This window comes from Ictidomys tridecemlineatus, chromosome 4 (genome assembly GCF_052094955.1).
Source record: "Ictidomys tridecemlineatus isolate mIctTri1 chromosome 4, mIctTri1.hap1, whole genome shotgun sequence".
Taxonomy (NCBI): domain Eukaryota; kingdom Metazoa; phylum Chordata; class Mammalia; order Rodentia; family Sciuridae; genus Ictidomys; species Ictidomys tridecemlineatus.
The window spans coordinates 11,990,076-12,006,391 of NC_135480.1; the positions used below are offsets into that span (position 1 = coordinate 11,990,076).

A 16,316-nucleotide genomic window follows, 5' to 3' on the forward strand; every position below is an offset into this window, starting at 1 on the left:
GGGCAAGACAGCTCTTTGCTGAGGGGTCTTCCTGTGCACTGCAGGGCGTTTAGCATCAACCCTGGTTTCTACCCACAGGATACAACAGCACCCCTCCTCCAGCTCCAGCTGGGCTACCACCGACGTCTCCTGACATGGCCGAATTCGCCTCCTTCCTCTTGCTGAGAACCACAACGCACCAAAACCCAAAGCTCAAGGTCATTTCTTCATGACTTCTTTCAGTGTGGACTCTGAAACCCCATCAATAAAATCCACAAATTCTCTTCCACATGGACTGTTCGCATCCCCCCAAATTTACAGGTTGAAATCTCTGTCACCTTATTTATTCAGAAGTAACAGCACAGAAAGGCCTGGTCACTCCAGAGGACGGGTCACTCTCTCCGGGTGTCTTCCCTGAGAGAGCTCCTGTATCACACCAAGAAAACCCTTCCTGTTCTTTAACGGCCCGGCAAGAGGCTTCCTCCGACGGCCTCGCTCTCTGCTCTCCTCACCCCTTGCTGCATCGCTGCCAGACTTCATCATGGCCACCTCTGGGTTTCTTCTGTACACCTGTCCCCCCTACCCTGCCCTGTGTCACAAGAAATCGTTCACACAGTGTCTTCTCTCCCTCTTTCTTTTTTCTTTTTTGTGGCATTGGGGATTGAACCCAGGACCTTGTGCATGCTAGGCAAGAGTTCTACCACTGAGCCACACTCCCAGCTCCTTCTCTGTTGAGACAGGGTCTCAGTCAGCTGCAGAGGCTGGCCTCGAATTTGTGACCCTCCCGCCTCAGCCTCCTGAATGGCTGGGGTTATAGGTGTGCACCACCATGCTGGGCATAGGGTGTGCTCTCTTTGGAGGCTGGAAGTTATGAAAGGTCAAGGACTATGTCTTGTTTGCCATTGTTTATCCCACTCCTGCCATGAACAGAGCCGGGAACATATCAAATGCTCAGGACATATTTATTAAAGGATCAGTGATTGAAAGCGTGAAGACTGGGGGTCCAGATAGGTGCTCCTCTAACCCACAAGCTCCCACGCAGGACACGTGTGCACGAAGGCCCAGGTGTGGCTGCACACATGCACACAGAAGCGTGTGCCTGAGGGAGGACCTCTGGGTTAAAATCCATCTGAGATTTCCATCTTTTTAGCAGAAGAGCAGCAGGGTTTCCCAGGCCGACCTGAAGCATGAAGCCCAGGGTGTGACCAGTGGAGAGAACCTTCCCTCAGTTCAGGGAAGGAAGAACCTGGGCATGAAAGCCCAGGAAAGGGAGCACTTCTTTTTGGACCCGGTGAAAGATGCTTCTTGAATCTTGAACATGGCTTATTTGGGGCCTTGGCCCACACTGGAGTAACTTGGCACTGAGTTCGGCGGTTCTGGGATGACCACTGGGTTTGTTGCATAGACATTTGGGATGACCGTGCCCACCTGGAAAACAGGCACATGCTATGGTGAGGTTAGGGTTTGTTTTCCAAGGTTTACCTGCTGGGAGCTTTGACCCCAGTATGGTGGTGTTGAGGGGGTGGGACCTCTAGGTGGTGGGGCCAGGGGAGGGGGCTCCATCCTCATGAAGAGAGCAGGCTGGGTCTTACAGAAGTGAATTGGATTTTGCAAGAGGGGTTTGTTATAGAATGAGGCTACCCCACAGGCCTGGCCTCTTCTGCACTAGGGGTTTCCTTTTCTATATTTCTGCCATGTTGTGATGCAGCCAGAACGTCTTTGCCAGCTCTCTGGTTCAATGTTGTTTGAAACCTTCAGTCACCAGAAACGAAAGCTAAATAAACTTCTTTATAAGTTACCCAGCCTCAGGTGTCTTGTAATAGCAACAGAAAATGGACTAAGACAACCCAGGACTAAGGGCAAAGGAAGCACAGGCCTGTGTGGAGGCCCTGAGATGCTGCATGGCTCCCTTGCTCCTGGATAAGGAATGGGAAACACAAAGACCCTCTGCTTCCATTGTCTTGGGGAATCTGTGCCCTGGGACTCACATTGTTGTAGTGACAGCAGGCCAGCTGGCAGCCGAAGTGGGAAGAGGTGCACGCCACGCAGAACTCCAAGAGGCAGAAGAGCAGCAGCACAGCAGAAATAGCAACCCCAGGGCTCTGGAAGCAGAGGGAATCAGGAGGACACGAGTGTCGGACTGGACATCCGGCCGACCCTGTATCATGGCTCTGTCGTGGACCATCTCTATGGCTGTGGGGACGTCTCCCGCTGCCGCTTAGTCTTAAGGGGAAAGATGTCTCTGGGCTTTTGCGAGGCTCATCTGTGGTGGGAAATGTCATTTGGCCACTCCTCCCCAGGGAAGAAGGGACTCTAAGGAAAGGAGGGTCATTGTTTAGGGAAACACCTTGAGAGGGCATTTCAGGGGCGTTTTCTGAGCAAATGGGTTTCTAGAAGAGAAGAGACAGAACTTCCATGTCAGAGGGGTCACCCTGGCTACTGCGCTAACAAGAGCTGTGACATGAGACATGCAGTGTCTTAGCTAGAGTGGCCATGGAGGAAGGAAGGGACCACGGCCTGATTCTGGATACACTTTGAAAGAAGAATCAAACTCAATTCCCTGAGGAAATGGCTGTGTGGCGGCATCAATGATTATTCCAAGGTTCTGTCCCCAGATCCTGGAGAGATGGCACTGCCTTTGATTGGAACAAGGAGAACCAAGTAGAGAAGGTTTGGGAAGTGAAACCTGGAGGTCAGGTCTGCCCATGGGGACACTGAGTGCATGGGTTGACTACCGATGTGACAGACTGGAGTGTGTGGCAGGGGAATCCGCTGGAGCTGTGCATTGAGGTGTCATTGTCACAGAAAGGGGTTAAGTCCCCACATTGGATGAGATTGAAAAGGCAGTGAAAGAAACAGGAGAGGATCAACCATGGGGTTTGCGAGGTGGAGGGGAAATCGGCTGGCCAGAGCGGGGCGTGGCCAGAGCGGGGCGTGGCCAGAGCGGGGCGTGGCCAGAGCGGGGCGTGGCCAGAGCGGGGCGTGGCCAGAGCGGGGCGTGGCCAGAGCGGGGCGTGGCCAGAGCGGGGCGTGGCCAGAGCGGGGCGTGGCCAGAGCGGGGCGTGGCCAGAGCGGGGCGTGGCCAGAGCGGGGCGTGGCCAGAGCGGGGCGTGGCCAGAGCGGGGCGTGGCCAGAGCGGGGCGTGGCCAGAGCAGGGCGTGGCGCCAAGGGAGGGCCTCCGACTGGGTTAACTGGGGGCTGGGAGCAGAGCAAGGTGTTAGAGAAGTGACAGTGACTCTGAGAGTCTGGGTGATTTCAGAGAAAATGGGAGAGAATTGGAGACGGTGAGCAGAGGCATGTTCTGTGAGGAATTTTCTGCAAAGAGCACTAAAGAAATAGAGTGGTAATTGATCGGGGAAGTGGGACCAAAGGAAGTTTTATTTATTTGTCTTTCAAGTTGAAAGAAATAAGACCCAATCTCTGTGCTGATGGAAATGCTCTAGTAAGGAGGGACTAGATGATGTAGAGGGCAGATGGGGGAGAGGGGGAGGGGGTGGGGGAGGACTTGGGCAGTTTTGCAGATGGAGGACAGGATTTACAGGGGACACAGCTCATCTATGGCTGGCCTGTTCGGTTAATTAGCCACGATCCCCATGTGGCTACTGAGTACGTGACATGTGGCTATTAATCAAGTAGAGATGAGCTGTTAATGCAAAACCACACACTGGGTTTCAAAAACTCAGTGCTCAAAATGCAAAATAGTGACTTCATGATCTTCTACCCTGATGGCTTGTGCAATTGAAAATCTGGATATTTTAGTTTTAACAAAGTCTATTATTGAAATTAGTTTCCCCTGATGTTTTTTTTTCCCCTTAATGTGTCAACTAGAAAATTTAAAATCCCATATGTAGCTTACATGCTCTTCCCCCTGAACAGTACCAGTGATAACACAGGTTAGGGAATTAGGGTCCAGGGGCCCAATCCTGCCCCCTGCCTATTTTGTAAATAAAGTTTTATCAGAACACAGCCATGCTCATTCATTTGATGTTTTCTGTGGCTGCTAAAGGTCTGCCATAGCTGCAACAGAAATCATTTGACCTGTAAAGCTCAAATACACTCTGGTGCTTTGCAGAAAGCATTTGCCAACTCCTGCTCTCTGATAAGGGGTAGGGGACTGAGAATGTGAGAGGAGGAGGGGCAGGTTGGGTGCATGAGCCATCCTGCTGACAACTCCCAACATGGACCCAAGTATGTACTATTTTATAAAAGCAGTGACCAACATTGAGAAAAGTCAGGGACTTTAAACTTTGATTCCGACAGCAGCTTCTTTGCCCTCAATGCTCGGAGAGGGAAGCTTGATTGTCGGACTCTTTCTGGCAGTTTCCTGGGTCAGATCCAGAGGACCCCGGTTGGGAGGGATACTCACCACACCCCAGTTATAATAGGGAGGATGATAATGAAGGTCGGCATAAGTTCCGACGAGGCTTATATCCGTGATGAAGAGTATGATTCCCACGGCGGAACAGATGGCGCTGAAGATGTTCAAGCCCACGCTGCTGTTCAGCTGAAGACGACACAGAGGGTCATGGTGGGAGGAGAAAAGGATTCTAAGATAAGCAGAGACTCAACAAGTGCCCCACCCCAGCCTGGTATTTTTATTGTGTTAAAATGTTCTTAACTTCAAATTTACCAATTCAACCATTTTAAGTGTTATAGTTCAGGGGTATTAAATCATTTATATTGTTATACAACCATTACCACCAGCTGTCTCTGTACCTCTTTTCATCAAAAAGTGTTTCTTAAGGTGAATCCCAGGAGCCCTTGTTCTCCAGCAAGTAAAGAAGTGTTCTGTTTAAAAAGGCTCTGGGGTTTAATTATGGCTTTAAAAAAGGGCTGTGTAGAATAAAGATAAATATATATATATATATATATATATTTTTTTTTTTTTGCAGGATTTCTCAGAGCCTTTGATGAGAATGGTGGATATTCCAGAGAGGGGGAAATAAAAGAGATGGTCCCAAGTTCATCTAACTATCTTTACAGAGCATATTGCTGGACAAGTGTTCCCCAGGTTCATCTTGGGGAACCCCCTACCAACTTAACCGGTAGGAGACCGGCAGGAATCTCAGTGCAGTGTCTGGGCATGTGATGGGCTTGGGTGCTCCATGATTCTGGCCCATGTGCAGAAAGATTTTTCCCAGACATTTTAATGATCCCTTTGGAGATTTTCAAATTCATCTCATCTGATTTAGGGACCTGGTCCCCTGAGACCCCAATCGTGGAAAAACCTGCTTGTCAGAGAAATAAAGGTACCATCTTGGTCCACGGGGGGAAGAACACACTGATGTTTCGAGTTCAGCTGGATGGATTCCTCAGGGAAGGGGGTGCTGGAGACTCCCTCGGCCCCCCAGGATTGGCCAGAGCTCTGCTTTGTGGGCTGCAGGCATGCTTGGCTCCTTGCTCAGTAGAGGGGAGGCCAGGACTCTGGGGAACACTGTGTCCCCTGTGAGGGCCTCTGGAGGACACTCTTCATTCCCTCCCACCTCTCTCCTGACTTTAACTGAGCTGACTGTGTCGTTCCTTCCCTCCTCTGAGTTATCTGGGATTTTCCCACTTGGTCTCCAGGGCAAGGCTCACGAGGCCTCACGCAGGGGCCAGCCTGTGCGTGGGAGCCCTGGGTCTGGTCATAGGAGGTCAAGGAGGGGGAAGGATGGCATGGTAACCTTTTCCCTGGCCCCTGTCCTCCATAGGTCCCTGACCGGGAGACACAGTCTGAGGACGTAACTCACCAGGCAAGAGGAATTGGGCTGATTTTCTGCGGCCACCGAGAAGGATCCTGAAATGATAAACTGGTGCAGAAGAGAGGAGGTTTAAAAGGGGTCGAGGGTGAGAGCACCCTGCTGCCTCAGGTGTCTGGGATTCTGGGAGCACGCACTGAATTCCTTGGCAGGGGCCATCGGCTCAACATGAGGGACAAAGTGAATGAGCGGATTGGCACCGCGTGACAGGACAGTGAGGTGATAAAAACAGGTGTCAGGATCTAGCAGAGCTGGTTTGAAACGGGAACTCATATGATCTTGGGTAAGCTATTAATTTCTCTAAGTCTTTATTTCCTCTTCTGAAAAATGGGGAAATTTGCTTCTCTTGTAAGGCATCATTGTCATGAGATAACTTATACCCTGCGTCTGGCACGTAGTGTATCCTGCACATAGTAGATGATCAATAAATGTTAGCTTATTTCCTTGTCTTTCGTTTCCCTACATGTGCACTTGGCTCTCCAGTCTTTGTGTTATGTTCTGTGAGGTCTGGGGCTCTGGAAGGAAGAGGGAAAAGACTGCCAGCATCTTCTTTCTGCCTTTACATACAAGCCCTGAAATAGTCTTTGCCTGTCTATAGACCTGGACTGTATCTTTTGGGTTATTTAAGTAAATGCTGCGCCTCTGATGCTGAGGATGGTGGTGCAGACTGTGTGCATTTCCTTCCAACCCTGGTATCCTGCAGGCCTTGGGCCTGATGGGCTCACTTGCCATCCTTTGCCCAGTGTGGTGGCAAACGTGCTCTGAGAAGCATGAGCTAGGATTTGCTGAGTGCTATTTTTTTTGGAAATGTTTTCAGTGAGATAATTTACATACTATGCAATTCATCTATTCAAAGCATATTATCCAACTATTTTCAGTATATTTATGGAGTCCTTGTAACCATCACTATTATCTAAGTTGGGAACAATTCAGCAACCCCCAAAGAGCCCCACACCCACTAGCAGCCATGTCCTGTGACTCTCTCCCCCCGCCACATGAAACACCTTTGAAGCCCTGCATCATTTAATTGCACGACAGCTGACCTCGTGGTCATTTTCCCCATTTTAAATATGGGAATAGAATCTTGAGGCACGTGCCCCGAGTGGACGCTGTTGGCTCTTGTGAAAGCTCATTCTGCCTGTTCCTGCTTCCTACGGGGGATGCTCAAGTTTAAAGCAGATCTCAATTTCACGGCCCTCCTTTACAGAGACTTGACAGGAAGGGAGGAAAGGGCTGGGCCTGGCGTGTACGGCCAATCCTGAGGGGCCAAAGGAAGGGCCTGGGCTTGGGAAGAGGACATGAGAGACCGTTGGGAAGTAGAAGCAGAGTCCTGGCCTCAGAGAGACAGGGCAGAACCCTCCAGAGGAAAGGGGGAAGGCTGTGGGGACTGCAGGGCCCTGAGCCACCGGGAGGGCGGGGGGACGACAGCAAGGCCCACCACAGGGGCCCAGGCAGCCCCTGCGGCTCCTGAACACTCCGTGGAACCCGATGCTCGTGGCAGGCGGCTGCGTGGCTGTGATGTTACCATAGCCCCAGACTCCACGGGGGTCCGGGTGTGGGCACAGGCATCTGTGGGTCATTGGTGGTGGTTGGGGGGGAAGGGGCTGGTTTCCAAGTGTGGGTCCGTGCAGAGGAGAGAGCCCAGCCTAGGACGATGAGCCGCTGGAGGGACGAAGAGGAGCGGGGGCTCAGAGGGAGACACAGCTCTGTGGTCCTGAGGACCCTGTGTGGCCGTGAGGAGCGGGGACGGCCCTCGGCTACTTAATTTAAATGCTACAGGACACTTAAGTGATATAGGACAGGCTGGCAAGGCCGACATCTAGGTTACTGTGGCGTTTTGCTGTTTGTGGGAGAAGTCACGGCTGAGTCACAGGTGGGTGTGTGGGTCCAGGGAAAGGCTGTGTAAGAGAAGAAGGGAGAAAAAGAGAAAGGTAGGTGTGTGTGTGTGTGTGTGTGTGTGTGTGTGTGTGTGTGTGTTTAGGATGCCGGCGAGAGGAATGAAAGAGTCACAAAGGCTAAGCTGGAGTAGAGGAAGCACTGGGGTTCTTAACCTTTTATGGAGCCACAGATCACCCTGAGAATCCGATTAAAGCTATCGACCTTTCCAGGAAAAAAAAATGCATGTCTACTCTACTAGATATTTTGCCAGGATGGGGCCTCCAGAGCACCCCCCCCCCACTTGAGCACACAGACACTTGCTCTGCCCTGGCTGAGAGCCTCTGCTCAAAATTGGCAAGTGTTTTGTTGCTGGAGCTCAGGCTTTTGGGACCCTGTGGAGCAGCACCTGAGCACCTAGTCCCTCACGTCTCTTTTGCAAGTGGGTGCGTCTTTGTGAATTAGGAAAAGGAGCCATCTCTGGGCCGATGAACTCAGAGAAGTTTCCCTGGTCGCAGTGAATTAGGAAAGACGACCTCTTTGGGTGAATGCCACCCACAAAGCTGTAACTTGATATTAAGGGTTGGATTGTGTCTCTTTTCCAAATTTCATATGCTGAAGGTCTAACTTCCAATACCTCAGAATATGACTGTATTGGAGGTAAGGCCTTTAAAACGGCTAAATAAGGATAAACGTGGTCATCAGGGTGGGCACTTGTCCAATTGGTGTTCTTATAAGAAGAGGAAATTAGGACACAGGCCCAGAGGGGACCCACCGGAAGGCACAGGAGGAGGAGAAGATCTCGGGGTGAACCAATCCAGCTGACACCTTGGACTTCTGGCTTCCAGAATTGGGAGGTAACATTTCTATCCTCTAGGCCACCCAGTTGGTGACACTTTGTTGCAGGAGCTGTCACAAACTCTGCACTTGGTGGATGGGGACCTTCTGCAGGGGACAGGCTGCACACATTGACGAGGTGGCCCTGAGCACGTGGGCACCTTCTGGAAACTCAGTTGTGGGCGACTGGAGTTCCTTACCCAGATGCCTCCCCAGAAGGGGAAGCCTCCATAGAAGGAGATGGGCACGTAGTAGCCAGAGAGCACGGTCACCATGATGGAGCCCAGGCCGATGTGCACCAGGCCAATGAGGATCTGGAGGGCCTGTGGGAGAGTCACAAGGAAGCTTTTGTGTCTGAGGCTGGACCCTGTCCCCTGCCTGAGCCTCTGTTTTATTTTAGTAAATGTTTGGTTTTCCAGGTCTCAAAGGTAATGTGGGAAATACGAAAAGGAAACAAGATCTACGCACCATTGACTCCCACCTGGAGAAAACGAACATTTACATTTTGCTGTATAACCTTTTGTTATTCCTTTCCAAATATATACCTTGGTAATAAGATACAATACACAATATACCCCAGAATTGCGTTGGAATAGATTCTGGAATAGATTCTCCCCTACAGCCTTCAGGGGGAGTATGACCTCGACAACATGTGGTCTCAGATGTCTAGTCTACAGAACCGTGTACCCTATTGTTCTAAGCCCTCTACTTTGTGGCATTTTGTTATAGCAGTTCTAGAAGGCTAATACATATACATTTTTTCATAAATGGCATCTATCTATCTATCTGTATCTACGCATCTATATGTATGTTGTATACCACAAACATGGTATGGTAGCAAATATAAATATATTATTTCCTTAATTTTATTCAAATGATAGCAATTATAGACAATGTCTGATCCTTACTTTCTCCAGTGAGCAGTGCACCTTTGAGTGTGTCTCTGTCGTTACATAAAGAGTCTCCTTGTTCTTTTCATAGCTCCACTATATTTGATTCAATGGATGTACAATCCAGTGATTTAACTGGTGTTCTGTTGATGGCTATTTTAGTTGTTTCCATCCTTTTGTTTTTACAGACTGTTCTGCAATGAATATTTCAGAAATATTCATTTCTTGTAGGCGTATTTGGAGAATGAAGAATCAGAAATGGAATCACTGGGTATTTTGTAAATTTTTCAGAGACAAATTGCCCTCCATGGAGACAGTATCAATTTACACTCCCATGAGCAGTATTGGATTGTGGGGCCAGGATCGGGACTTGGGCATTCTGGATGAGAATTCATGCATGTCATCATTAGGCCATCCAATGAAATGGTCCTCCCTTGTCCTACCCACCACCACTTCTCAGGGTTAGTTGTGGATGTTTGGTTGTCTAACTTTCCTTTGTCCGCTCTACTGGGTGAAGGTTTGATTTCATCACACTGGGCTTTGACTCCACTTTGTGGCCTACTTTGTCCCTGTGGGACTCCATTTCTTCCTGAGACACTGTGGACCCACATGGTCACTGCTTTATTTCGTCGTTGTTGTGGCTTTTCTTCCTCTGTCCTAAAATGCCTACATCAGAAAATAAAAGGCCTTATACTGAGGCCCTTGGGGTGGTCACACAGCTGAGTTTTCTAATAAGCGTGGGTTGGGCACGGCCATCTCAGCTCCCACCCCACCTGCTGGATGAGGTGCATTTCCCAGAATTCCCCTTGGCTCCCCAACATCAGCCCGTGGCCACTGGCCTGCAGATTGAGATTCCACTTACCCCTAAGACCTTGCCTTCTTTCAAGACTTTCTGGGGAACCAGGCCATTCACAATTGACCCGAAACCGGAGGGGTTCCCAGGAATTAGGTGGACTTGAGGCTGGTTGTTTGGATATAGGGGCACCTGAGACGCAGCTCCTGGGAGCACAGGATAGCCATTGTGGGGTGCCACCACAAACACAGAATTGGCCATGGGGCCTGCTGGAGTCGTTGAATTCATGCTGTTAAAACCCAAATGTGATAGAGTCATTATTTATGCCCTTATGCTTATGTTTAAAAAGAACTGTAGAGGCTGGGGATGTGGCTCAAGCGGTAGCTCGCTCGCCTGGCATGCACAGGGTGTTGGGTTCGATCCTCAGCACCCCATAAAAATAAAATAAAGATGTTGTGTCCACCCAAAACTAAAAATAAATATTAAAAAATTCTCTCTCTCTCTCTCTCTCCCCCCCCCCCCTTAAAAACAAATAAAAATAAAAAGAACTGTAGAAAAAAAGTAATTGAGAAGGACTTTGGCTTCTGCTCATCTGAGCTTCTCAGAGGAGTTTACTAATCCCCTTTTAGAGATACGACTAGACGCCAGGTACGGGCCAGTTTAGACTCCCAGGCAGTCAACGCTTTACAAGTGCATCTCCTTTAACCTTCTCCATTGGCAGGTTTCACTGATGAGGAAAGGAAGGCCTGGCAGGTTTGGTGCCACCAGAAGGCAGAAGCTCTGTCTTTTCATTTTTGTGTGTCTAGCAGTGTTTGGCGGGATGCTCTGTGTATACTAGTTGTACCCAATAGTGGAATGCCGGAACTGGAAAGTATCTAGTTGGAGAACGGAGAACATTGAGCTCAATTCTCTGATTTTCTGGAGAAGGAAACCAAGAGTGGGGAGCAAAAGTGCATTCTCCAAGGTCCCAGTCACATACACGTTAGCTGAATGGAGGTCGTCCCTCTCAAGGACAGCACAAGGCCAGTGCAGCAGATGCTCATCGAGGGGATTATGTTGCTTAATTTTCTAGGCCACTTATAAATTCTGATGTGGCTTTAACATTCTCTCTCTTTTTTTCTCTTTCTTTTTTTTGGAGCAGACCCATGAAAGCTAATCCCATCAACCCTGCGAGGGCCTCCATCCACTCTCAGATTCCCACAGATCTCATTTGGCAAAAAGCCTTACTTATCACTGAACCTCAGTGATCCATAGAAACCACTAGATTCAGCAAACTCACCTTGCTCTGCCAGCAGCCACGACGTCTCTCTTGCTCCTGTCTCCAGTTCTTTGCTGCAGGAAGCTGGTTTTCCGAGAGAGTGAACGCACTGCGTGCAGTTGGGTGGTACGTATAGAAAGATACAAAGTCCTCCTGGGTGCAGGCCAGGTCACCAGGTGCTTAAGAGCTCAGGTTCCCCATTTATGATTGCTTCCTGTTTTAGTCCATGAACCAATGATATACGGTTCGACTTCACAAGTGTTTGCTGGTATCGACGTGGAGGAGAAAGGGTGGTGCTTGGTGCTCTGGGAGACGCAGGAATGCCCAGAGCAGTCAGGGCCCGGGGTACTGAGCCCTAACAGAAGCCAGAATGATATAAACACCAGCGTTGAGAGATGAGTGTCTCCCATGAGAACAGAGGAGAAAATGACACATTGGATTTGAAGACGTTGGAGATTCGGAGTCAACGAGGTGCAATGGGAAAAAGGGTGGAGTCACAGCAAGAGATTAGATCGAGTCGGATCTAAGTCAGAGCCTACAGAAAATCAGACAGGCATCCAACAGATCCGTGACGTCGGTCCTGTGAATTTAACATGCCCTGTGGATAAGAACTGCTGCGCCAGACCATGAAGCTCTGTTGGACTAGTCCAGAGCACACTGGCCTTTGTATCCTCGTTGCCATACGAAAGGCACTCGATAAATGTGCATCCACTGAGCAGCTGAAGCTGGTGGGATGGACAGAACTCTGGGAGCTGGTCAACAGGAAGAGCAGGGCAGGCAGAGGCTGTGGAAGAGGGAGGAGAGAGGCCGCAGGGCGTGTGTTGGGTGTCTAATAGTGAGGGAGATTGAAAGGAAAGAAGGGTAAAAAGTAGAAGGAGTCTAACCCGTAGACGGAGTCTTGACCCTTTTTTTTCTGTGAGATTTCTGGATCTTTGTCCTTCAAGTTTTAAGAGTTCTTTACATGTGAGGTACATTAGCTTTTCATTTGTGGAACATTTTCTCCAAGTTTGACAATTGTTTTTTGACTTGTGTTGTTTTCTTTGTCATGAAAATTTAAAAATTTTGTGTAGTAATACTTCTCCCTCCCTCCTTCCCTCCCTTCCTCCCTCCCTCCCTCCCTCCCTCCCTCCCTCCCTTCCTTCCTTTTTTGGGTACGGGGGATTGAACCCAGGGGCACTCAACCACTGAGACACATCCCCAGTGCTATTTAGTATTTTATTGAGAGACAGGGCCTCACTGAGTTGCTCAGGGCCTCACTGTTGTGGAGGCTGGTTTTGAACTTGTGATCCTTATACCTCACCCTTCCAAGCCGCTGGTATTATGGGTGTGCCCCACAGCTCCCGTCTAAAATGTATCAGTCAATCTTTTGTCTCGTTTCCTATGACTTTTGAGTTGATGTTAGGAGGTTTTTCCTAACCCCAAGATTACATAGGACTTCACCTGCACTTTCTTCTGATATTTCTATGGTTTCACTTTTTATGCTGCCATTCCTAATACACTTAGAGTTTTTTTCTTGTGAATGGCATGAGATACAGACCTAATTTTATACTTTCCCCAAAGGCTACTTGGTTTGTCCCAGAATAATTTATGAAACAGTCCGTTTTTAACTCTAGTGCTTCGAAATGCCACCTTTGTCACATGCTAAATTTCTTTACGCATTAGGGTCTAAATTTTGTCTTTTTCTTCTGTGCCGCTGACCTGTTTGTCTCTTCATGTTATCACGGTGTTTTAATTAGAGAGGCTTTAAAGCACACTTTAATGTCTGTTAGGGTGAGTCTCCCTTGTAATTTTTTTTTTTTTAATTTTTCTGGCTATTCTTGCATGTTTGTTTTTCCAAATGAACTTTAGCATTATTTTGTCCAGCTCCATAAAATCACCTAACAGCTTTTTTGAAAAGTTGAATGCCGTGAACCCACTTGTGTTGAAGGAAGTAATAAGAGGCAGCTGAGCAGGAACAGTTAGCTGACCAAGCCCTAGTGCATGGTTCTCTTGGGGACACGTTGAACTGGCTCTTACAGAGGATGGAATTTTCCATTTCTTTATTGACTTCCTAGAAATGGTGCCAACTCCCTAGAAGAGCCTAGAGACATGGGGGAGAGGCATCATATCCAAACCTCCAAGAGCAAAGACTGCTGATGCCCCAGCCCTATCGCCTTGGTCCACTCTGGACGTCATCTGCAGACAGTGTCCATATCTACAGATAATTCTCTTCTCTCTTCCTGAGGATGCTCTGGTGGGGGCAGGCCAAAGGTTCTGGAAAGTTAATACCCCAGGACATTTTATTAACCAATAAAATATGGGTATGCTGAATAATTACTCAAAATTCCTTGCTCTCCCACTAACAAGGCTAGTTCTGGGGTATGTTTCATCTTTCTTCAACACAATCCAGCCTTGGTTGCCCCCAGTAGTAGCACACCCATGAACACATGATTTTTTTGGCTTTGCTCCTTCCTCCCTGACTTTTCCATTCACTCCTTTCACAGTTGGTCTTGGGATCACTCCTCTAATGAACTACTAGCATGCAAATCCTCATGTCAGCGTCTGCTTTTGGCAAAACTCAAGCCAAAACTCAAGCACTCATTGTCTTGGTTTTTGAAATAACTGCCAACAATAAGGGAAAATAAGAGACTTTTAGGATTGAAATAGATTGTGGAGGTTACATGTCTAGTTTAACCCTTCCCATCCTCCAGATGGTGCTCCTTTCTCTTCTGTGGGCTTCCCTCCAATGCTAAAAATGTCCAGGGATGGAAAACTTGTTGCTACCCTCAGTTCCCTTGCTGAAAGTTGTGGATGAGTTATCTTTCCCTATCCATCTAGAGAGAACTGAGCATTTCCAAAAGACTCAGTCTCTTTACACTGATCCTACCTGCGATGGTTAATTTTATGCGTCAATTTGACTGGGTCCAGGGGTGCACAGATTAGAAATGATTCCTGGATGCATCCAAGAGTGTGTTTCCAGATGAGACTAGCGTTTGCACTGGTGGACTGACTGAAGCAGATTGTTCTGACTGTGGATGTCTTCAGCTGATCTGTTGAGGGCCTGAATGGAACTCAATGTGGAGGAAGGAAGAATTCACTTCCCCTGCTTTTTATTTTTCCTGTTTTTCTACTTGAACTGGGACATCTCGTCTCATGTTCTGCCCTTGGACTTGGATTTACACGATTGACTTCCCTAGTTTTCAGGCTGTGGACTTGGGTTGCATTATACCATCAACTTTCCTAGATTTCTGCAGATGGCAGATTTTGAAACTTGTCGCATACCAAATCACATAAGCCAGTTTCTATCCGTCTATCATGTATGACTATCCCCCCCCACCACATTGCTTCTATTTCTCTAAAGATCCACTCGTGAGGGGCATGCTTGATGGCTTAGGCATCCTTTCAGGCAAAATGTGTATAAAATGCATTATTATATCAACTCTGGCTCCAGAAGAAAACAGAAGGAAGTCTTTAAGTGTTAAAGCATGTAGTCACTTGATAGAGATGTGGGCAGGGTCTTGGGAAACAAAAGGGATGGGAACACACCTGGGAACCAATAACAGGAAGGAGATATTATTTCCCCTAAGCCTTAAGGAGCAAGGGGTGGGAATCATGTTACTGAAGCCAAAGACAGGAGCTGCCTAACAGAAAGCAGGGCCTTTGATAGAGGGACGTGGCTACTGTCAAGACTGTGACCAGGAATAGGGAGGGCAAATAAGTACATTGACTTCCCTCTCCGTCTGACTTCTGACTTTATCAGATGAACACAGCTAGGAAAATAAGAACCAGTGAGTGCAGATGGTGTGGCCAGCCTCCCACCCTGCAGAGCAGGGCAGAGGAGGACTCGCTGGCCGTCCTTCATCTTCCTCTCCGGAGCTCCTCTCCATCCTTCTCCCTATGTCCCTGGGGACTGGTCCCGCATGCTTTGTTAGATGCTTAAATCAGGTCAAGCATATCCGTCTCCTCAAACGTTTACCATTTCTCAACCTGAGGATATTGCTCTGTTCATGTTTTCTCTGCCTTCTGCCCACACTTTTGTAAAAAGTCTCCATATTAAATGTTCTTCAATTATCCCAAGTGGATGTTCCATCTGAGTCTTACCTGACTGCTGTAAGCACAGTAAATGGATCTGGAGGACAGATGGACACGACCCTCCCCTGCCCCACAGGGGAGTCTATGACTTGGTTTTCATAGATTACACAAGACTCTCAAAAACTACATGATGAATTTCCTCCCCCCTGAAGAAGACCTGGCTTATGTTTAGGGCAACTGTGTGAATGGGATCAGAAAAAAATCAAGCATTTCTTCTACTTTGGATATAAAGGAGTGTACATAATTTTCAACTTGCCCAATAATTTTAAAATTGTTTTTCCCTTGTTAGAGTAAATTCTTTCCCCTCTTGTAAAACTTAGTAAATGAAGAGCTAAAGTTTGGGGTGTCCATGAGCATGCTGGAATAGCAATGGATTTTGATCTTTTTGATTTTAAAGACTTGTATCTTCAGGGTCTGCATATTTCCCAAGGAAATGACATTGGGAAGAACTGATGTCTACAAATGCAAATAAGCTCAGTTTATAGATTTCTAGAACTGTTAACTTTAAAGGTGTAGAGTTTCCTGTTTCCAAAAGGAAAGCACTGTTTCTATTGTCAAAGCATTAGAGGTACAGAAAGTGTCTGTTCTTCAATATTCATTTTATCAAGGACAATGAAGAAAATGTTTCCTTTAGGAAGTGACATTTGTATTGGATTGATAGCCCGCACTTAGAGGATGCCAAGGAACAAAGGCTGTGGTCTTTCACAATGGTGGTGTTGCATTTTGATTGATCTCAAGAAAATATTCAGTCCTTATAAATAAATATAAGAACAGTTTTCAATGACTTCTAAGAAGAAAATAATAAGAAAGCATTTAAAAAATGTTTAAATGCTCAGCTAAAATTGAAATGTACGTCCTCTAGTCACTGTTTACAA

At 47.7% G+C, this 16,316-nt stretch overlaps 1 protein-coding gene across 1 annotated transcript; it reads right to left on the bottom strand.

The window, feature by feature from the left end:
- Positions 1–927: 927 nt before the first annotated feature.
- Positions 928–11,787, bottom strand: Ms4a8 (membrane spanning 4-domains A8). Its single transcript, XM_005331640.4, has 7 exons — positions 11,392–11,787; positions 10,182–10,401; positions 8,630–8,752; positions 5,709–5,768; positions 4,346–4,483; positions 1,968–2,081; positions 928–1,407 (listed from the first exon to the last, which is right to left on the bottom strand). The coding sequence occupies exons 2-7, from the start codon at positions 10,398–10,400 to the stop codon at positions 1,303–1,305; spliced, it is 759 nt and encodes a 252-aa protein (XP_005331697.2). The 5' UTR covers position 10,401; positions 11,392–11,787; the 3' UTR covers positions 928–1,302.
- Positions 11,788–16,316: the final 4,529 nt, after the last annotated feature.